We start from the raw sequence: 23,938 nt of genomic DNA, 5'->3' as shown, positions 1-23,938 counted from the left end.
GAAAAGTCTAATTTAAAAAAAAGCAAAAGCTATCTTAGCTCGTATTTGCAGATGTGAGCATAAATGATTATTGTCATAAGCCACTGAATGCTAGGGTGATTTCTTGCACAGTAGTAATATTATAATAGCTGACCAATACAGAGAGGGAAGCATAGAAAAGGACAGTCAGTTTGAAGAGAATTAAAATCATCTTGCCGAAGTACTATGGTGGTTTGACTAGGATGATGGCAGAGGAAGCAGAACTAGGAAGGTGTTTTTGAGAGATATAGGGGGTAGAATTTAAAGGGCTGAGTGATATTAGACTCAGGGAAAGGGAGGAGGAAAGCATGCCCAGGTTTCTTGCTGGTGTAACTGGGAGAGTTGTGGGACTGTTCTGTTAGCCACAGACCATAGGAGAAGAGCAAGATCAAAGGTTCTGTTTTGAACCTGGTGAATCTACCAATGCACAGCCAAGTGGAAATGTCCTTGACGTCCGTCTGTTTGCCTAAAAGTGAGGATGACATCATGTGCCTCTACCTACCTCACCAGGCTACTATACAGAACAAACAAGATAAAACACACAAAAGTGCTTCAAAAAGAACACTACCAATCAGCTATGATAATTATTAAAATTAAAGCACTAACACTTTCATTTTCATGCTGCCAGATGCAAAAAACACACTCTAACTTTATTTTTGAAACCGTGCTACTGAGTTTGTAGCTAGTCACACATTCTTTTTTATTTTCTGAGAGAAGGCAGAGCTGATGCTTCTGAGAAATAATACAGATGATATTTGTATTTTCAAAGACACATAAGGAACAGAATTTGGAGAAAAAAGATTCTAGGGCTACTGTTGAGAAGAGCCAGGCTCTTGCCTTGTGAGACCTCAAACTAATCATTTAAGCTCTCTGGGCCTCCCCTTCTTCATTTCTGAAGTGAAGGTTTGTACTTGTTGATTTCTAAAATATCTTGCTGTTCTCGGATACATGAAACCATGGGTTCTCATAGCATTTTCAGCTTTACTTACCTCCTACTAACTAATGATACTCTTCAAACTTGATCTGTAATTTAGAAAAGAGTTTCACACTTGCCTGTCCTCACCCACGTTAGCTCAGTCTTTATCAGCAACTTTTCTTTTGGAGCAAATTCAGGCAGTCCAGATTGCCTGTTATATCCCAGGCAGGAAAGCTTATTTTCATCTATGTGTGAGGGAGAAGGATCTAGAAGGAGTTCTGATTGGTTTGCTTCTTTCATTGCAGCAGAATTCCATTTACCACTTAGTCAAGGTGGTAATGAGGGTCTCCGTACCAGACAAATGTGGCTGCCATCTGGCAGGCCAGCACCACACACTCGGCAGACAGAACCAATTAATCAGGCCCCACACCCCGCAGGAGGTCTTGCTGTATTTGGTGGCTGGGTGTCAGCTCTGCTGAGTCTCCCACAAGAAGCCTCATTGAGTTGTGGGAGGGGAGGGGCAAATCATCTCCCTCTGGCACTACAGGGCTAGCAAAGAATCCAGATCTTGGAGGTCCCAGAACAGTTTATTCAAGGAATATTGTGCCTGCAATAATGGCGAATGCAGGATCTGTACCAGGAATGGACAGCTTGATGTGGTAGAGGGAGTGTTAAGAAACAAATTTCCATTTATAAGAGAAAAACTAGAAATGACTTTAATGCCCATCAGTAAGGGATTAGTTAAATGAGCCATGTTATACCCATACAAAGGAATAAATACAATTGGTGATTAAGGACTTAGGATTTGGGCTTTAATTATGGCTCTGCCACTTCTCAGCCTTTTGACCTGGGCCAGGCACTTGACCTTGTTTTTTAGTTCCTTCATCTATGAACTGAAGACAATACGAGTTCTTACTTCTTTGGGTGCTTGGGAGTAGTAAGTTAATACATGTAAAGAACTTAGAATGGTGCCCAGCACATAGTAAATGCTATTTAAGTGTTCGTTTTGAGTATGATTCTCATAGAGCCATTCAAGATGATGCTTAGGATGCATTTTTTGAAGCCAGGGTGAAAATTCTTAATATGAAATGAATCAAGCAGGATAACAAAGAATATATACATAATGATTCTCATTCTATATCTATGTATAGAGAAAAGAGAAAGAAATATATTATTTGTCTTTCATTGAGTTTTCTTTTCTTCTAACTTATACTCTCCATCTGCCAATATTGTACATGAGTATGCAATACTTTATAATTAAAAAGATGACTTTTTTAAAAATGGAGGAAAAGACTGGAGAAGAACCCCTGTATATACATCTTATCTCTACACTTAAGAGTGACTTCAACTTTTCTCAGCCTCAGTTTTATCATCTATACCATAGTGATAGAAAAAACACTGGTACCTACCGCAAGGGGTTAATTACAAGGAGCAAATGATAAAATTTACCTGAAAGTAATCAGGCAATATTAAAGTGTCTTATTACTATAATATTATTACCAAGGTCATCCTTGGGGAGTAACAACAAATACATTAATGCTAGAGACAAAATTATGTAAAAACTCAGAGGTCTTCAGAAGTTCACAATGGATCATTTCACCTCTACTGATACACTATATCCCACTCCAACCAGGCCTTAAATTCAAGAACTACTTATAAGACAGTCAAAAGAGGGGCACCTGGGTGGCTCAGTCAGGTAAGCATCTGCCTTCAGCTCAGGTCATGATCCCAGGACCCTGGGATGGAGCCCAGTGTCAACAGGGAGCCTGCTTCTCCCTCTCCCCCTACCTCCCTTCCCTGCTCATGCTCTCTCTCTCTTTCTCAAATAAATAAGTAAAATCTTAAAAAAAAAAGTCAAAATAATGCATTACCTGGGGATTTCGAAAGTTCTAGTTGCAGTATAGGCTGTGCCACTGACGTTTTGGGCAAGTCACTTTTATTTCTGGACCCATGTTCAACTAGACCTTGCAGAGTATGGTCTCAGGTCCATTGCGGGGCCATTAACCACTTTAAATTATAAGCTTTGCAGAGTTCTCATGAGCAAAAGACCACAAATCCATAGGCTTTTATTTTCTCAGATGACTAAAGACTAGCTAGTATCTGAGTGATTTAGTAAGGGCTATTAAAATTATAAACTAAAAATAGTTATGTTAGAGTTTACTGCAGACTCTAATTCAGTATTCTACTAAAATATTTGGCTGTCACTTAATACTTGGCAGCACTGCAAAACTCCTACTCTATGTATCCGTCTAATTGCAATTTCAGCAATTTTTGGAAATGGTACTTTGTTATCAATGAATCATTAATTTTGTCTTGATTTGGATCCAGTTTTCAATTGCTGCTATTCTTGCTTTTTAATTACAAATTACTAATCATATAGATTCATCATTATCAAGTTAGTTTGTTGTGGATTGTTTGGTTGATTTTTAACAGAGTACAGTGATGTATATTTCTATCAAGATTTTGGCTGATAATTTTTTGATATGTAGACATGGTTGCATTGGATTTTGAAAATAAATGATCTCTTTCTGTAATGTTAAAGCAGACAGACCTTCCCCCTCCAACACAACCCAAATTTGCATGTACATTTACTTGGATCACTGTATGAGTATCACCGAGTTAGCCGCCGATAGAGTAGGTTGGCCAACTCAATTAGTGGTCAACCAGGATGCAATATACAAAATGACCTAAAAATTTAGTTTCAGATTTAAAAAAATGAACTCCAAGTCTATCTTATGCAAAATATATTAATTACCATTAGTACAAGAGCGTGTGGTGTGAATCTGTTTCCAAACTAATTCTGAATTTTCCTGGTCAATTACCAAGAAAAGTTTGGGTATTTGTCACTCACTTTGCCATCCAGAAATCTGCTCCTGAGTGCTCCTGTCAGGAATTTCTGGTTGTTCTCTGGTTTCTGATTGTTCTCTGGGTGCTTGCTTTCTTCCTTATCATCTGAGTTATGATTGATTTGATGATCAGTAGGATTAGTAGGAGCTGGAGAGTCTCTGCTCATCTGCTTTGCACCACCAATCATGGATTTCTGGAGTACTGTTTGAGTTTCTGCCTTCAGGTTCTCATATTCCTTGCTGTGAAGAAACAGTTTTGCACTTTGTTACTCACAGGGCAGACTCTGCATACACTAGGCTGGCATAAGAAACAGAAGGTGTTAGTCTGGTGGTGTGAACAGTGGTAACTCAGCATGGTGGAATGAAGAGTAAACATTGATTATCTGTGTATGACTCATTTACCATAGAGAGACTGTATTATTATCTTCTCCGAGTTGAACTTCTCCTACCCTCTTCCTCATATTGATAAAGAGAATCTATCCAGGGGCGCCTGGGTGGCTCAGTCGTTAAGCGTCTGCCTTCGGCTCGGGTCGTGATCCCAGGGTCCTGGGATCGAGCCCCGCATCGGGCTCCCTGCTCCGCGGGAAGCCTGCTTCTCCCTCTCCCACTCCCCCTGCTTGTGTTCCCTCTCTCGCTCTCTCTCTGTCACATAAATAAATAAAATCTTTAAAAAAAAGAGAGAGAGAGAGAATCTATCCATCTGCTCTCAGACCCTTAATGTAAGTAACGGCAGCATCAAAAATGAACACTACAGGTTATCACATATCTTACTGACAAATCTAATGGGTATTTTCAGTGTTTGCAACTAGAAGAAGAACTCCAGTCAAGGGGGGTTGCTAGCTCTAGTCCTGCTCTGTGTCTCTCAGGTGCCTCATCCTGTGGTTTCTTTTTCTCCCAGTAGTCCTCCACTCAAGTTTAGTATTAAATAGAGAAAAGAGAAGGAAAAAAGAAACTAGGAATGATTCAAAGAAATACAAATAATAAACACAATTTTAAAAAGATTCAACCTTGTTTAATAACTAAAGACTCACAAATCGAAACAATTATATAAGACATCGATTTAAATTTAGGAAACTTCTTTGGAAATAAGAAAGTCAAATGCTAATGGCCATAGAAATAGACATAATTAACATAGTGGGTGACCTGAAAAAACATATGAAGAGTGAGTCAGGAAGTTGCAATGGTTTAACCTACTAAATCAATATTTAAGATTGTGTATTATGGGAAAAAATACGGAAGAAAAATTTTAAACTCTAAGTATTTAGTAATAGGTGAATATGTTGAGTATTTGACTCTATGTTCATATGATAGAATTTATAAAGCTATGAAAATAGTTGGGAATAATTTTAATGACACAAGAACATGTCCAGTTATACAAATAAGTGAAAAATGTAATTATCTCTACTATGTAAAACTTGTATGCATAATATATGTGTTTATGTGCGAGAGTACATAGTATATCTAAAAAGAAATATGCCAGAAATGGACAGTAAGTGTCTCTGGGTAGTAGAGCTCAGAATATTACCATAATATCTTATAACATTATTATTCTAAATTTTTTACATGACAAAATATTATTTTATAATCAGGAAAAATCAATTTCAATATAGCTATAGAAAGCACTCTATAAATTCTAGCTGTTAGTACTGATACAATGGAAAAGAGCCCTTTTATTTTATTTTATTTAAATTTTATTTTATTTTATTATGTTATGTTAGTCACCATACAATACATCATTAGTTTTTGATGTAGTGTTCCATGATTCATTGTTTGTGTATAACACCTAGTGCTAGAAAAGATCCATTTTAAAGCATGACACATTATCTGAGCATAAAACAGTCGCTCTGATACTTGTTGATTTGAAAAAGTCAAACCACAGTCAATGATTTGAATGTGTGTATATTTTTTATGGTAATCCTCTTGGTCTGGCAGCACAGGCCAAAAAGAAGGCCTAAAAAAGAACTCTGAGGAACACCTACATTTACAGACAGAAGAGCCCTAAAAGGAGATTTAGAAGAAATTCTCAGTAAGGTAGAAGAGACACCAGGAGCATGGCGTCTTGGAAGCAAAGTGAAGAGGATGTTTCCAGAGAGAGGTCATTGTCAACAGTGTCAGGGGCTCTGGAGAAGGGTGAGGTCTAAAAAGTGTCCATTGGATTAAGCCATAAGAACGTCGACAGGCATCTTGACAAAGGAGCTTCTGTGAGCTAATGGAGGTGGATGCCAGACTGAAGCAGGTTTGGGAAAGAGGGGGCCAAGAAACCGAATACCAGAAGTATGATCTCTGTGAAGAAGTTTGGCTGCAAGAGCGGAGAGAGAGAGAGGATTGGTGACTGGAGTGCAATATGGGTTTCAGATAGGGCTTTATTATTATCATGTTGAAGGATTGTGGGGACTTTAACACATTAAATACCAGTGGTGAAGAACCCACTGAGCCAGAGGGAAAGAGAGGATAGTATTGATGAAATATGATGAACCCTGACAAAGTGAGATGAGAGAGAACAGAGATAAATGAAATGAAATGAAATGAAATGAAATGAAATGAAACGTCAGGGTAGGGTTGGTAGGGAGATAGGTGAGGATATAGGCAAATTTATTTGTACATTTGGTGGCAGCTTCACTTTTCTCTTTGATATATAAGGTATGCTTACCTGTTGGCTCTCAAGGGGGAAGTGCTAGGGAAGGAAATCTGAACTAAGGGCAGACGGCTTGAGATAACTGCTATGAAGAGTGGAAAAGAGCTGATGAGAATAAGTAAAAAGGTCAGCTGGGTACAACCAAGTAGCCATGAAGGTTGGAGACCATAATTTTGTGGCTTCAGTGTGAGAGGGTGCATGCTCTTCCCTAGGATTGCCTAGGAGTCCTAGTGGAGATGCAGACAGGGATTTGGCTGGGATTTGCCAGACAGGTGCAGTAGAATGATAACAGAGCAAGATGGGAATGTGAGAACAATAGTGTATATATAACAAAAAATTCTTGCAATGAGAGAAAACATAGAACATATGATCCCTGACCTCAAGAAATTTAATTTCATTTGGCTGTCCAAAAACAATACAAATAATAAGTTAACTTGCTTCTAGAAGTCAGGTCGATAGCTTCTACATAGTGGTTACCTTCTTAGGGAGGTGTAGAGCCCAGAGGGGAATGCTAGGGCCTTCCATGGTATCTGCAGTATTCTGGTTTTTTTTGTTTTTGTTTTTGTTTTTTTATCTTGGTGTTTGTCGCAAGGGTGTATCACATTTGTGAAAATTCAGTGAGACTATATATATGATGTGCGCTTTTATGTGTGTATATATGATAAATACATAGATATATTCCTATAACATGCTCAAAGAAATTGGTATAAAATTTGCATAAATATGAAACATACCTAATTAGTGTATAAATCAATGTCAAGTGAATATTACAAAGAATCAGTGCTGTTTGAAGTTCATAAGAAAGAGAAATAACTATGATTTGCAATGGTTGCAAAAATATTACTGAGCATTTAACTACACGACAGTCACATTATAGCCACTCACATACACTAGTTAGTTAATCTTCAGATCAACCCTATAGGTAAGTGCTTGTATTATTTTCATTTTAGGATGAAGTAATTAAGACTCAGAGAGTTTATGTGATTTGTCCAGTTGTGCATGGCTTTTCAGTAGTGGAACCAGAATTTAAACCTAAGTTGGCCTGACTGCACTGAGATGCCTACTTACTGCCAATAGGGTCAGGAGAGAATCCATGGAGGTTTATATTATATGAGGAGCAGAAAATAGAAGAGGAGGGAGTGCAGATTTAAAGGCAAAAATGGGTTTGGGGCAGAAAGTTAACTCCTCTGGCTGAAACAATCAGCTTTGCTTTAATCACCTTCAAAATCCTTTTGTGGGCAGTCTCAGGACAGAATTGCCTGAGAAACGTGAAATGTATCTGCCTGCCTGTTAAAACAGTCACAGTAGATGTAAAACCAAAAATAACCTGTTAAATCTGTTCAAAGTAAAAGCTGTTTTTTTTAAAACATACATAGCACTTTAAAAGTATCATGAAATGACTCCCCAGCTGAGAAATGGCATGTGCCTGTTAGCACAAACAATTTGTCAACACACATTGGTTGTTACGCTGTTCACAAACTCACAGTTCTTTCTTCTAGACTTGTGTACTATCTACCTGAAGTACTGAAAACAGAAGTTTGCCATTTCAAAAGAAAGAAAAAAAATGCCATAACACTCTCTTGGAAGCAAGGCATAACTAGCTTCTTCATATGTACTTCTGACCTCAGCTGCTGCTCTTAGGGATGCTGTGAAGAGTTTAGTGTCATCCTGGAACTACAGCAATTAGAGAGGATTACTGTATTGCTGGATGATAAATAAATGAGGCGAAAACTGTTCAGTTGTCTCCCGTCACAGTGGGCTCTTCCTGCAAACCAACCCTACAGTGCCACCCTCTACTAGAGCTCAGAGTCTCAGGGTTAGAAACAAACATTGCAAGGGCATCTGGTAGCATCCTCTGCCCAAAGCAGTGCAGAGACCTCCCATCGGCCCACCTCCCATGTAACTCCAACTCACCAGATCTCACATTTGATTTGGATTACACCCCTGCTGAGAACATCAAATCTCAAATGGAGGACCCAGGGGGCTCAGCAAAAAGGTCACCAGATGCCATCTTAAAGGTCTGCCAGCCTTGGCAGCGACTCAGTGCCACCAATTTCCAACTGTGCGCCATCTAACAGGCCTCCAACCCTCTGGAAAAGACAGTCCTGAGTGTGCCAACCAGTGAATGGGGATCTAATTTCAGTAAATGAAAGCATGTTCTTATTTGGAAGTAATAGCAGATAATCAACACAACCAGACTTTCCTTTTTTAAGAAGACAACAACAAAATAAAAATATAAAATGGGATTGGGGAGGGGAGTGCAGCTGAAAATCTCACCAAACTCCATGGGGAAGCTGAAATGTGAAGTCTGTGCTAATGTAGCAAATGTTATTGTGATGAAGTGTGAGGGTTTTTTTTTTTTTTCTTTTTCTTCCTTTTTTTTTTTTTTTTTAATGCCAGGGAACCATACCATGTATTATCATAGAAATTTAGTCTTCAGAAAGATTTTTAAAGTACTTTAAGTCCCAAACCTATGCCCAAATCATCTCTTCATCAATGGAATTATATGAGCTAACATTCTAAATGCTCATGTGTCAGATACCACATATAAATTTACATAAATTCTTTCATGTTATCCTAATAATCCTGAAAAGTGGATATTATTTTTTTAAAGATTTTATTTATTTAATTGAGAGAGAGAGATAGAGAGAGCACAAGTAGGGGGGAGGGGTAGAGGAAGAAGCAGACTCCCTGCTGAGCAGGGAACCCGATGTGGGACTCTATCCCAGATCCTGGGATCATGACCTGAGCCGAAGGCAGATACTTAACTGACTGAGCCACCCAGGTGCCCCAGAAAAGTAGATATTATTATCACTATTATGCAGATGAAAAAATGGACGATCAGAGAGGTTAAGTACATTACTCAAGGCCTCCTTGCAAGTAGAGATCTCAGACTCATAGTCCGATCTTGTGTGGCTCTAAAGCATACGCCCCTTCCTCTGCATTACTCCTCAATTTTATACCCATAATATACAAACTGTCTGTTTTAAACAACAGGATTTTTATTCTCTTTTAAAATGGTAATAAAAAAGAACATATATAAAGGCATCTAGTCTATCTTCCCAGCTAGACTTAAAGTCCCTCTACAGAACACTTAAATGGCTGACATTCAGCTTTGGTTTGTAAACTTCGCAGGGGCAAGGGATTCATTATATTCCCAAAGTTATTTACAAAGTATCCCATTTCTTTCCTTATAACATCAGCCAAATTCTGACATCAATGAAAATAACCAAAGTTTATTTTTTTCAGGGCAGAATAAAATAAAAGCGTGATTTTAGATGCAAAATTAGCAACCCATCCAATCAACAATTGTTCTTTGTTAGGATTCACTTTTAGCTTTTAGAAAATGATATCCCAACACACCTACTCTGTGTCCTTCTTCCTTCACTTACATGCAGTTCTACAGCCTGAGATATATATTTATACCATAGATGTTTTCTTCTCTCTGACTTGTCTTTCAGCTATGCATTACTACCTTATTGGTCAATGTTGTATTGGGCATTCAATGGACTGTTTTGTCTCTAGATTTATGAAAAATAGTGTGATAACTGAAAAAATAGAGGATGAGAAAAGGAGATCATAGAGGAATTTCAAACCAAATCTGCTTAAGGAGGATGGAAATGATTCCATGAAGGTGTTGACCAAGAGGAAGAGGCTAGAAAAGCAAGCAAAAGCATTTGTTTGGGGTCTTGAGGGATTGCAATCTCAGAGACACAGGGTTGACTGAAATTGAAAGTGCGCTCCAAATTGCAAACAGATAGTGAAGGCTTAAAAAGGCAAAAACCACAAGATTATATAGCTTGTTTTGAAGGAATTTTGATTAGTGCTGACAGAGTTAAACTAACACACAAGTGGCTATTTAGTTGATAGATATTACATTATATCTGTTTCCATCCAAAGTGGAAGGATGTGTTCCAGGAGGTGGTGGATGTGCAATTTTCAAGTTGCAATTGACAAGTCAAAGGTCCAAGGTGTTCCAAAAATTGAAACAGGAGACTGTGCACAGGCCTTCCTTGCTTCCTCAATATCCTCCCCTCCCTGTTTTGAATGCTTCTCTTAGCAATGCTAACTTCACTTTGGAATCTTCTTTCACGAAGGAATTGACATATAAAATGTAGTTGAAAGAGGAAATGAGAGGTAGAAAAATACCCCAGGTTAGATGAAGTGCTTATACTTGGAAAAAATGACAGTGATTTCTAACCTTTGAACTTCAGACCACCTGAGGTGAGAATCATTCAGGATTCTGGATAATAAAACACAAATTTGGATAACACTGAACTCATTGAATTGGAATTTCTGAAAACAGGACAAGAAAATTTGTATTCTTAGCAAACATGTCAAATGATTCCTAGGTACACTAAAGTTTGAGAAACAACAGCATAAAGAAAAAGGAAGTCCTTTCCATAATTGTGCAAAATTTGCCCATAATTACAAGCAGTATTAGTATAGTAGTTGAGGACATGAACTATCTGTCCCATGGACCTGATTTTGAATCCTAGCTCCAAATGTCATTTGACTTTGGCAAGTTATTTCACATCTCTAATTTTCAGTTTCTCATCTGTGAGGTTAGAAAAATAATCCTTATCAAAATAAGATGTATAAAATATTTAGCACTGAGCCTGGTTCTCAGTCAACCCTTGGCAAATGATAATTTTATATTAGTCATAAAGTAGAGTGCTGTCTCCTTTATAAACACCTCCCTCGTCACCTGAGTACAGAAGGGAGGCTCTTTCCTTTGGGACCTCTGAACTTTATTGATAGGCAAAACTAAAGTTCAAAAGACCAAAGTTTTGTAGTACATAAGAACTGAGGAAAATTTATTTAAATAGGTAAAAAGAGATCATGTAATCTAACTGACCACCTTGTAATTTACGAGTAACAGTGAATACAAGTTCTAGAAGTCACTCACTTTAAAAAACAATGCAGATTAATCAGTATCAAAATCTGCTCTGATTAAGCACAATTTTTCACAATCATTTTCCTTGATTTTATAGAAAAAATAAACAAAAGCAGCCCAAACGTTGTCTCGTCATGATGTCCTCAGGTGGATTATACCTAGGAATTCTGCAGACTGGGCTGCTTTTAAATCTTTGAGCCAGACTTTATCAGCTTGAAATTTAACGTCCTTTACCCTGCATTCTAGCCTGTTTCACTTTTGTGAAAGTCTAAGCAAAGTGATCGTGCAACTGGCTCACCTTTCTCCCAGTTATCTCAGTGCTTTGAGGCACAATTTCTGAGTAGGACTTCTGTCCATATTGTGAGAGGATGTAACACAAACAGTTCTCTCTCTGGACTACCCTCTGGATACATCCACATGGTCTATGGGAATAGGGAGTAATAATTATTGCTATGTTATTTTGTTTAATTAGGTTGAACAAAACTGGGGTATCAGGAGATCATGGATTTAAAAAAAGTATACTATAGGGAAGGAGGAGAGGGATGAATAGATGGAGCACAGTATTTTTAGGGCAGGGAAAATACTTTGTATGCCAATATAATGATGGATACTTATTATTATACATTTGTCCAAAACCTTAGAATGTAGGACACCAGGAGTGAACCCTAATGGAAACTATAGAGTTTAGGTGATCATGCTGTGTCAGTGTGAGTTCATCAACTGTAACAAATGTCTCACTTTGGTGGGGGATGCAGATAATCGGGGAGTTGATGCATTAATCTGAGCAGAGGGTGTATGTGGTATCTCTGTACCTTCCTCTCGATTTTGCTGTGAATCTAAAACTGCTCTAAAAAATTAAGTTCTAAAAAAAGGTACTACACAAGTATAAATCTGTGATTCCTCAAAATTATAAGTGGTTAAACTAAATGTGGCAAGGTATTATATTATCTCTTTGTAGAAAATTTCCACATAGGCACACAGGAACTTGTTTTGTTTTGCTTTTAAACCAAACTAGGATTATACTGTTTTATAATCTTTTAAAAGAATTTCCAGTCCACAATTTAATGCAGATATTGTTACACATTGATACTTATGTCTCTGTGAGAACATTTTAAATGTCTTAATAGTATTTCATTGCATGCAGATACAAGAGTTTATTTAACTGGTCCTATTTTGTTGAACATTTACTGTTCCCCCGTTTTTACTAATTTAAATATTGCTGTCTTACTGGACGTATTCCTTTGCTGCTAGCTCCCTGCCTCCTTCCTTACCCCAGGAAGCTGATCTGTGTGGACTAATGATCTGCTCTCATGCCTTCTGATTCTGGCTGGTTTTGGCCAATACGTAGCCCTGGCAGAAGATGGCTCTGTCCTTCAACATTGCCTTAAGGTCCCTATGTTTCTTGCTCAAAGGTCATTACCTTTCTCAAGGTGGCCTGAGCTACAGAGTGTTCCCTCCTCGGCAGCATTCTCCTCTTTCCATTTCTGCAGACTGAAAGCTGGTCACAACTTTGCCTCTGCAAGCCTGTGGTTCCTGCTACAGCTTTTACATTTCTCCTACTCTTATAAACAAACCCTTCTTGAATCAACCTCATCTGAATTAGGTGATCTGTTTCCTACTGGACCTGGCTTGTACATTATTATGTAAATTTTTGAAACCAAACCATCTATCCATCTATAACTGTTTCTACAGAATTGAGTCATGGATAGAGCTCTTCTGCCAAAGTACATACACTTTTTTAAAAGTTTTTATTTAAATTCTAGTTAGTTAACATATAGCGTAATATTGGTTTCAGGAGTAGAATTTAGTGATTCATCACTTACATGTAACACCCAGTGCTCATCACAAAGTACATGTACTTTTAAGGCTTCTGAAAGTATACTTAAAAGCCAATAGCATATGAGTACTCTTTTCTTCTAAATCCTTGTCAACCCTGGATATTTCCATTATAAAATATTTCTGGTTTTATTGGTAGAAATAATGTCTCCTTGCTGTTTAAATTTTTTTTGTGCCAATCACATTGAATCTCCCCCGCCCCCATCACACACATATCTAATGTTCATTTTTATTTCTTCTTTTGTGAATTTCCCATCTAGATCTTCTGCCACTTTGTGAAACTGGGCTGGCTGTCATCCTTTTCCTACTGATTTGCAGGAGCTCTTCATACATTAAGAGGATTAATTTTTCCCCTGTCATAAATCTTATAAATAGTGTATTGTTTTTTCTGTTTACTTTTTATTCTATTTTTAAAAAATATTTTTAGTTAATATTTCAAATATTTAGGATTGATAGACACCTATTTTTTTTTATATCACTGATTTGGCATTCATTCACATAATGCCATATACTCTTACTGAAGGTTTTATGCCTATGTCTTGCAACACTTTGTAGGAGATTAATAAAGAAACAGCTTCCTGTAGTAAAAAGGCATAAAAGAAGTATGATTTTAACATACTACTCCATCACTTTGAATTCGTGAAAATGGATATAATAGTGTGTGCTGTGATGTTGCTCTGTTTTAAAGAAAGATTGAGTTCCTGGATATTAAGGTATACAGATTATATAGCAAGAAAAGCAATAAACAAAGATAAGGCATTATGATCAGTTATTTCTTTTCAAAAAGGAATAAGTAGGGTACTTGAATTCCTTTTTTTAAATTTTTTTATTGTTATGTTAATCACCATACATTACATCATTAGTTTTTGATGTAGTGTTCCATGATTCATTGAGTAGGGTACTTGAATTCTTAAATCACAAAGTTTTATCCAGGTTTTCTATAGAGACTATAATTGGTCATTTCTACAATCTCCTGTGTGGATTACCATAATGACTCCCTAAATAGTCTCTTTCTTTTTACTCAGGTCTCTTCCAATTTATCGCCCACACAGCAGCCAGAACCATCCTTTAGACTGTGACTTCTGGTGCTCACAATTTTCCAATGGCTTCCCATTCTACATAGAGCAAATCCTAAGTTCCTACCATGGTCCACACAGCCCGAGATCTGAGCCCTGCTGGCCTCTCTGACCTCATTTCCTATCCCCTCGCCCCTTGTGCACTCTGCTGCACCAACATTGGCTTCCTTGCTCCCCCCTAAACATGTCGTGAGGCTTTCTATTCGCCGTTCCCTCTGCCCACAATGTTCTTTCCTCAGGGGATTTGCGTGGTTTACTCTCTGAGCAGATCTGTGGAGGCACCAGGATCATGGCGAACACCTGTGGTGTCACTTGGGAAAGGCTGAACCTCCTCCCGGGCAGGATAGCGGCAGCTACGTGGGTGCCCTGATCTCTGGGTACTGTGCTCCTGGAAAACCACGTTCTCTCACTTTTTATGAAGTGAGCATAAGGCAGCCTTGTACAAAAAAATTGGCTTGGGCTCCAGGTGGTCAGTTTAGGTGCGGTTCGTACCAGGTGCTGTGTACAGCGGTTGCTGGGAAAGCCAGATGTCTAATATTTGCAGAACTTGAGGCTGTGGGAAGTTGCAGCCTCTTCTTTGGAGGCAGGAGCAGGAAGAAGAAACTAGAACTGCTGGTTTTATGGAAAGCTGGAATCCAGTGAGTCATGCCCTCCAGGCTGAAGTCAGACCACTCCTAGCCAGCTCACTGCTAACTAATAACTTGCTCAAAGAGGCCTTCTGGGAACACCCTTCGAGACTGAACATACCCTTATGATCCTCCCCTATTTTTCCTCACGGCACTATGCTCACTTGAACAGTCATTATTCATATGTCTACTATGTGTCTTCCATCATTGGAAGTTTAGATATATTGCTGTATTCCCAAGGCTTGGCACTCAGTAGGTGCTCAATGTTTGTGGAAAGGATGTTGATGGAATTCCATATATGCATTAATTTCTAAAACTGTTAACATTAGTGATTTTAAAAAGTTCAAGAAAGAAAAAAAATAATGTATTAATATGAAGGGCTTTGAGGGATCCAAAAATAACAGAATATGGGCTCCAGGATAATCATGTGGGAAAACACCAAAACTTTTATTTCTAGGCTATCAATATCAACACACATTATAACAAATATCTGCTACCTTTTCCCATAAAAATTTGTAGCCAGCTTCCCCTGAATTGAACAATACTGTACCAACAGCAATGTAACTATGGAATGAAGTGCTTTGGGTCACTGATTCTTGGCATTCGAAGGAACTATAGAGGCCACCTTTATTCACTGGAAGCATCTCTACTCATGGGCATTTCTTGAAATGGACCCAATTCCTCTTTTACTTAACAATTCAATCCCCAGATTCTGTAAATGTTCCCCTAAGCCACAGTTCATACCCTGGACCTTCCATCATGCTACACCTTTAGTGCCCACACTTTTAGTGTGCCAGGGTCCCTCCTAAAAGGTGGCATGTAGAAGGAGGTACAGTATTGCCCTGGTGGCATATCCAGTTCTGAATACATTGGGCCTCCTGCGTCCCTCTCCGTGGATCCTTTCGGCTCACGCTGAGCACAAACAGAAATGTAAAGGGGAAAACACTCCATTTTATCCTCTACTCTCTACAACTACCACATACGGCCAGTCACCAAATGTGTGTGGGTTTCCCCCCACCAAGCAATTCTTCAATACTAGCTGGGTATCCCTACAATTCAATCAAGTTCTGATACCATCTACCTAGAGTTAGCACAGACCCCACAGGTTCAGGGCTCCGTCCCACAAGACTGTCCCACTCCCTTCAGACATCAATCACAAGTCTGGGTTATTCCCCGTCTTTCTGATAGCCCTACTATAAATCAGGATTCTCACAACCCCCTCCTCAGGTTTGATGAAATTGCTAGAGCAGCTCACAGAACTCAGGAAAACAGTTTACTTACCAGATTACTGATTTATATAAAAGGATATAATTTAGGAATAGCCAAATGGAAGAGATGCACAAGGCAAGGTATGTGGGAAAGGGCATGGAACATCTATGCCCTCTCCAGGTACACCACCCTCCCAGCACATAGATGTGTTCGGCAATCTGGAAACTCTTTGAACCCCACACTTTTGAGATTTTTAGGGAGGCTTCATCATGTAGTTATGCTCAATCATTAACTCAATCTCCAGCCTCTCTCCCCTTTCCAGAAGATGGAGGGTAGGGCTGAAAGTTCTAAGTTTGTAATCATGGCTTGGTCTTTCTGGTGACCAGCCTCCATCCTGAAACTGTCCAGAGCCTATTGAGAGTATCCTCATGGGAGCAGAGACACTGCATCACCCAGGAAATCCTATGGGATTTAGGGGCTTTGTGTCAGGAACCAGGGTCAAAGACCAAATATTAGGACAAAAGATGCACCTGGTGCTCTTATCTCTTAGGAAACTGCAAGGGTTTTAGGAGCTCTATGCCAGGAACTGAGAGCAGAGACCAAGAGATATATTTTCTATTATTTCACAACAAGTAAACCCCAAACATTTATTCAATATAATCATTTACATGTACTCTTATCTGAGGACAGATTTTGCGTATATCTCCATTGATTTCATCTTGTTGGTTTTAGCTCATTTTTCTGCCAAGGCTTTCCAGCATTCTTCTACCTACATGTTTACTGAAGTGATTTCAGTTATGGATTAAAAAATGTTGACTAAAAACAGGGTCACACACAAATCCTCTCAACCTCTCCACCTCTAACACAGAATGTTGACATCAGTTGTTCAATCACCACCATGTTGGCATAATCTGGTTTTAGTCAACATGTACCAACCCTTAGTGACCATCATTTTTGTGTTTTTGTTTTCACAACTAATATATTTATTTCTTTGGCCTGCAATTTTGCCAGGGATTGTCCACAAGCCTCAAATTTTGTGGTTTTATTACCCACTTTTATCTCCTTTTAGAAAATGGGAATATTTGTCTCCTGTCAGTTGGCATTATCTTGCTTTCCATGAGCTATCAAAGATTACTACTTAGGGTCCTATGGTAATATCTGCATGCTACTTTAGCAACATGGGTCTTTAGACTTGGATTGAAAGCAACTGAGTATTATCTTTCTAGATCTTTATTTTTCTTGGTACCCATTGTGCTGTAGCTAATTTATTAGGTTTTCAATATGTATAAGACTTTGTACTTAGTGCTGAGGGTGCGGTTGTGCACATGGGCTAAATAGAGGAGCCAGAAATGCATAGGAAATTGTCACAGAGTATAACAGTCCCTTAAGGGTGCTATGGAAGCCCACGGGGGAGGGAGTGGGTGAATCTGAGGCTAGAGGTGGCGGCACCTCATTAGATCTGCATTTTAGAAAGATGATGCTGGCCGTACTTGAGAAGTGGGCTTCTCAAACTGTAATGTTGCATAGAGTCACCTGGGAATTGACAAAAATGCAGATTGTGATTCACTGTGTCTGGAGAGGGGCCTGCGATTCATCAGGTGAAGCTGATGCTGGTGGTCCATGGATTACCCTTTGGGGAGCACGCCTTTATAAAATGGATTAGAGAAAGAGAGAAAGTGCAGGTTGGAAGTCTGGTGGAGTGATCTGGGAGGCAAATGCTGGTGGAAAAATTCAGAGACACTTGTTTTGCTCTTTGAAGCCTGGAGATTGATCTCTTTTGTGAGGAACTTGACTACTAAATGGGTATTGAGTATTTTCCTTTCATCTGTCAATAACTGTACAGGCTAAATTAAGGACAGAGGGAGGGAGCTCAACTCCAGTCTTAGTTCTTAGTAACCGGCCTCACTTCAAGCCCAACCAAGGCCTCAGTTATCTCATCTGTAAAACAGAAGATTGGTTGTTATGGGCTGAATTGAACCCTAAAATTCATAGGTTGAAGTCCTAAACCCCTGGACCTCAGAATATGACCTTATTTGGAAATAGGGTGATAGCAGATGTAATTAGTTAAATTGAGGTCATACTAGAATAGGAAGGGGCCCTAATCCAATTGACTGGTGTTCTTATAGAAAGGGGAAATTTGTACACAGACACATATGCAGAGAGACTGCCATGTGAATTTTAGAGTTATGCTGCCATGAGGCATAAGACTACCAGAAGCAGGGAGAGAGACCTGGAAGCTCTCCTTTTGGGGCAGCTACAGAGGGGGCACGTCTCTACCAACACCTTGATTTCAGACTTCTAGCCCCCAAAACTGTGAGATATTTCTGTATTATCTAAGCCACCCAGTTTGTGGAGCTTTGACACAGCAGCCCTAGCAAATTAATACACTGATTTACACCATGAAGATCACGTTCAAGTCTGACATACTATTCCATCCTCTCCGCATATCCTGCAGAAAATCTGAACTAAATGTGGTTATACAGGAAGATTTCTGTTTTCCATCCATTATTCATTTGTGATTTTTCTTTTTAGAGACTTCTTCATTTTTTTTTTGGCTTTCACTTATTTTTTTTTTTAACTCAAAAAACATTTTTTTCCATTTAAAAAAGTATTTAGAACACATCGAACAAGGCGACATTTATTCTGTCTTCTTGTCTTCCGGCGTGGGGTCTGTTGGTGGCTCCTCCACTGTGGCCCTGTGGCTCTCTGAGCCGGTGTTACTCTCACAGGCCCCTCCCTCAGCCATACTGTCCACCCCCTCCTGTCTGCTCTCCTTGTCCTCAGGAATAGACATGCCTTCTTCACCATTCAGTTGGCTTTCTGTCACTTCTTCAAGGCGTGTCTCCTCTGTCTCCATTGGGATGCTCTTGTCATCTTTCTTCTCCTTGGTCTTCCTCGCAGCTTGCTCTTGCTCAGGAACCATGCTGCTTTGACCAAGTTCAGCTTGCTCTGCTGCTTCTTTCTCCCTTTCCTCCTACCTTTTTTAAGCCTGTTCCCCTGCCTGTGCAATTTCAGCCACAGTTTTTTCCATATCCACTCCGACTTTCAAACCACACAAACTTTGAAGTTCACTGTTCAATGAATCTGTGCTTTCCAGGAATTTCCTCTTCTTTTCCTGGTGTCACTCCTCTATTTGAAGAAGTTCAGCTTCTAGTTTTCACTGATGAGCCATTAAGGACTGGACCTGTCGTTTGAGGACTTGCATTCTAGCTGTTGTGACAACTGACCGAATGTCTGGCACCACTCTCTCACTAAGGATTTCACTGATGAGGCGGCGGTTTGGGTGGTGGCCTTGTGCGTCACTGCAAAGCCATCATCAGGATCATCTGGATTTTAGCAGGCTGAACACTCATGTAAGGTTCTCCTTTTTCCATGTGAGACTCTCTGTTGACTTTCTTCCTCAAAGCAGCTTCTGCATGACTTTTTGCGTTTATGTAAGCAAGGTATGTTGGGGGGGGATTATGATAGGCCTTCATAGATTAATTGTACTCTATATTTTCTGCTTCATATTCATTTAAATATTCTTGTTTTTCTTCATCAGTGAGATCTCGTCACATGCCACCAATAATCTTGCCAATCTCCCACAACTTTAGATCAGGTTTGGAAGATTTTAATTGATCCCAGACCTTTCTGCTATACCTCATGTAGGCCATCAGTGGCTCATCTGGTGGCTTTGGGGGTTTTGGAATTGTAATACCAGAAGATGCCATGACCTGACTGTTGGTGCCCGGGTTCCTTCCCAGCCTCTAGTTGTTGCAGGTGAGATGACTGAATGGATTATATCCCATAAACCCTGGTGGGCATTTGTGTTGCAGGAGCTGGAGTGGGAGGTGGGGCATAAGATGGTCTTTTTGACATTTTGGAAGATTAAGTTCTCAGTTCCTTAAGAATGAATCTGAGATACCGCGGGCAGAAAAAGCCTCACTTATGTTTCTTACATAGATATTTTACTAATGGACTCAACAGATTGAGTGGGAATCAACAGATTCAACCCAAAGAAAAAGCCCTCTTGAGGCTCAGTCTGGAAGGTATAGATGCAACACAACTAAAATGCTTCAGAGACAGATTTTGGGACATGCACGGCATGATAGTGGTGGGTCTGTCCTTACCTCAGCAACAAAAACCCTTTTGAGAATCATTTATTTTTGAACCATACAGAAATATTTTAGCAAAGCATGTTAATGGTCCTTTGTCATTCCAGCAACAGTAACATCAAACCTATAGAAAACAGAAACAAAGCAACCTATCTTGATATTTTTTAAACTTTTTTTTTACAGTTATCATAGAAGAAACAGAACTGTGTCTTTTATTTCACAATTTATGTATCTAATCTAATGTTTTTTTATTAAATGTCTTATATCCCTGGAAAGATATGCTTCAATAATAAAGCAGAACCACTGACTGAGCATGCTGAATATACTACTAGGCACTGGAAAGGGGTTTTGCATACTATTTTCTCATTTGGTCCTCACAACAACCCTATTAGATACATGTGTTTTAGCCTTACTTGAGAGATGGTAGAATCTGAGGCCAGGGATATTAATTCACTTTTTCGATGTTGAAAGGCCAGGAAGGCACAGAGCCAGGATTCAAATTCACATCTCTCAGCTCTGTAGGGATCCCAGATGCAGGACTCATGGGCTGCAAAGCTCACTGCCTGTGCCAGGACAGACATTACTAATTGATTACAGCACTCACTTTGCAATTTCTCTGGGCTGACAATACTGATGGTAGAGAGTTAAAACAATTTGCCCTGCTAATTAGCCTGTGCTCCCTAACAGTGGTCCTGATGGCTTCATCTTCAGAGATTCTGATTCAGTAGGTCTTGGGTTGGACACCAAATCTTTATTTTAAGGATTTTCTAGATGTTTCTGATGACAGCCAGGTATGACATCCACTACTTTCTGCACCTATGTTCTGTGAGGCCAGGTCTTTTCTGTTTGTCTATTTGTTTTGTCTGTGGGTTTCTGAAATAAAGGCAAAAGCTATGGCCATAATCTTGGGTGGGAGAGGCACCTATTGACTGCTGCTACTTATGGAATGACTACTTCATGAAAGGCGGGTCTAGTGCCTTCTTTTTCTTTTGTGAACCACCAAAATGCTAGAAGGGAGACCTAGTCATATCCTTCTGTGCCAAGTACCTGGTGAATTTTAGAGATACCTGAGTGTCCTCCCTCAAATATGACTGTGATGAGCTTGAAGGGAAGAAAGACCCTTTAGCTAGCTAAGGCCCTGCTTGGAGGAGTATAGAATATAAATAAGAATAAGTGAAAATCTTATAATTTATGATTCATTATTAATCCCATTCCTTTAATTCATCACAAATTAACTAATACTCTTCCCCCTCCCCCCCCAAAATTACTACATGTAGTAGATTACAGACGTGATGAAAAGCAGCAGCAATACCCCATTAATAGTTATAAATGTCTCAAGGCTTATATTCCTCATCTATTTGGAGAATCTGCCTAAGTAATTAAAGAGTAAGGGGAATTAAAAAGATGAAAAATATCAGGAAAACAGGGTGCATGGAAGTTATCAACACTATTTTACTTCTACTGTTACTTCTTAATGGCTTAATTTTCCATGGACATTTTAAAAAATGTAAATTTCTAGATTAAAGAAAAAAAGCCCCAGACTTCATTATCTTCCCAGCAAAACAGGTATTTGTCAAACAGTAAACTTACATCTTTGGCTTCTCCACAAGGTACCGAAAGTGTTTACTTCCAATGATTTTCATCACTGTCTCAGGCATTGCTTCTGATCCACCGGGAGTCTCCCACACAGAAGGCATGCTTCTTCTCAAAGGCCTTTCAAATCCTTGGGTTGGAAAATAAGTAAATCTTTCTTCCTCTTGATTTCCCATTAGTCAGTTTAGCATCCTTGTCAATATTAACAAAAATAACAGCAGGACCAAGTGCTTTACCTATCTTATCTCATTTGACATTCCTAATAAAGGCATGAGTAAGATATTCTCAATTCCTATTATCATTCTTGTCCTACATTTGAGGGAACAGGCATAATGTAGTTATGTAATTTACTCAGTAGCATAGAATCAGTAATGAGCAGAATTGGGAGTCCCACTCAAGAGGTCTGCAAAACAGGTCTACTGAGCCATTTGGAAACTCTACCTTCCTGATACCAGATGGGGTTCTTGTGAGGTCAGAGAGGAAACCAGGGCTTTAGTGTGTTATATGAAGATCTTATGTTCAGCTCTCACGCTCAGTTTCCCTTCTTACAAAACCGGGATAATTCCAGTTCTACTTTCTGGGATTTAGGGTGAATCCAATAAGATAATGCATCTGAAGGAGTGCTGTATATAGGAAAGAGAGATTTTTGTTGTTGGTGGTGTGTGTTTCTGCAATAATCTGGTGAATCTGAAACTGAGATCCCATATTAGATAAATACTGGGTGTTTATACAGGTCTGGCGCCAAGGGCAACTTAGAAGTTCTATAAACCTGGCCCCAGGCTGATCACTGTCTTTCAGAGACCCTCACAGACTGAAAGCTCTTCAGAGATCATTCTAATCCAGATGTTGGCTTTACAGATTGGTAAACCAAGACCCAGAGAGGGTGTAGCATTTGACCAAACTCACAGAGCGAGTGTGACCAGACCCGTTTCTAGTGCTCAGGTCTGAGGTAGACCAGCGCTTTTCCCAGGACCCCAGCTTCACTTAGTGTGTGGTCTGCACGAAAGAAAGACCTGCTGTGAGAGGGCAGCCCTATCCAGCGGGACCTGCAGTCTCTTTGAAGATGTCTGGAAACTTCAAGGACCACAGTTTGTGACTGTGGGGTCCCCTTTTTCTGCTGAGCAGCTGCGCGTCAGTCCTGAGCCCTTTCCTGGGATAGAACAGAGGGGTTGGTCTTACCGCTGAGGCGGTGTTTCCCCACCCAGGCAGCTCAGGGGTATTCCGTCTGTTTCCTCTGCAGGATCGAGACCCGCGGCGCCCAGCAGGGAGCAGGGCGGGCGATAGGAGCCCAGGAGTCAGACCAATCACCGGGCGCGACTCGTGGGGCTGCTCCTGCCCTGCCCGGGTCGCTAAGGACGCAGAGGCTGTTGCTGGGCGGAGACCAAGTTTCCGTTTCCCTGGCGGGTGGCTGGGGGCCTCCTCCGCCGGGCGCCCCAGCGCTCTTGCAGACAGGCGAAGAGTATCTGTTCTCAAATCTGTGCTTTGGAGCTTCTCCAAGATCTGTGAGCATCTTTCTTGAAGCTCACCTCGCTCACCTGTGTAGTCACACTTGTCCCGCTCTTTCCCTTAAGCTTCATTTTCCCTTGGTGAGATAGGCAGGTAATTGGAATCTTGCACTTGTCCGTTCAAATCCAGGCCCTTCCACTGTATGGCTTTGGATAAATCCCTTCTTTCCTCTGAGGTTCAATTTCCTTATCTGTAAAATGAGGAAAAGTAGTAACACAGACGTAAAGGTAAATCGGTGATGAAATTAAATAAGAGTATAAAAAATTAATTTTATGGCAGATCCCTCATTTGAGCCAGACAACTATCCTTACCTTATAAGTTAACAATTACCAGTACATAATTTTATTTATTTTTTAAAGATTTTTATTTATTTATTTGAGAAAGAGAGAGAGAGTGTCAGAGGCTGAGGGAGAAGCAGGATCCCCACCGAGCATGGAGCTGGATGGGGGACTCAATCCCAGGACCCTAGGATCATGACCTTAAACAGACACTTAATCGACTGAACCACTCAGGTGCCCCTATATTTTAAAATTAAAAAAAAATAGGGCTTGGGGTGTTGAGTAGTTACCCAAGACCCCACCGAAGCAATTGACAGAGCCTAGATTTGAAAATGTATATTCCTACACCTCCCAAATTTCCAGAAAATTTTTGTTAAGTTTAAGGACTTCAGCAAACATGGGTAAAGA

The 23,938-nt window shown here is 39.7% G+C and overlaps 1 protein-coding gene and 1 pseudogene across 1 annotated transcript in view; both read right to left on the bottom strand.

Moving 5' to 3' along the window:
* CUNH1orf87 (chromosome unknown C1orf87 homolog) overlaps positions 1–21,874 on the bottom strand; it is a 78,325-nt gene extending 56,451 nt beyond the window's left edge. The window contains exons 1-2 of the mRNA XM_028106730.2: positions 21,744–21,874; positions 3,786–4,020 (exon numbers count right to left, since the gene is read on the bottom strand). Of these exons, the coding sequence (XP_027962531.1) occupies positions 3,786–4,020; positions 21,744–21,850 (342 nt within the window). The 5' untranslated portion in view covers positions 21,851–21,874. The remainder of the gene's footprint in view (positions 1–3,785; positions 4,021–21,743) is intronic.
* Positions 18,698–19,952, bottom strand: LOC114212013 (SWI/SNF-related matrix-associated actin-dependent regulator of chromatin subfamily E member 1 pseudogene; annotated as a pseudogene).
* Positions 21,875–23,938: the final 2,064 nt, after the last annotated feature.

This window comes from Eumetopias jubatus, unplaced genomic scaffold (assembly GCF_037043125.1).
Source record: "Eumetopias jubatus isolate StellerSeaLion01/CBP00866 unplaced genomic scaffold, mEumJub1_p1.0 scaffold_4, whole genome shotgun sequence".
NCBI classification, from domain to species: Eukaryota; Metazoa; Chordata; class Mammalia; order Carnivora; family Otariidae; genus Eumetopias; species Eumetopias jubatus.
Note: the sequence above shows the minus strand (reverse complement) of the source record. Positions and strands in the feature narration are given on the sequence as shown.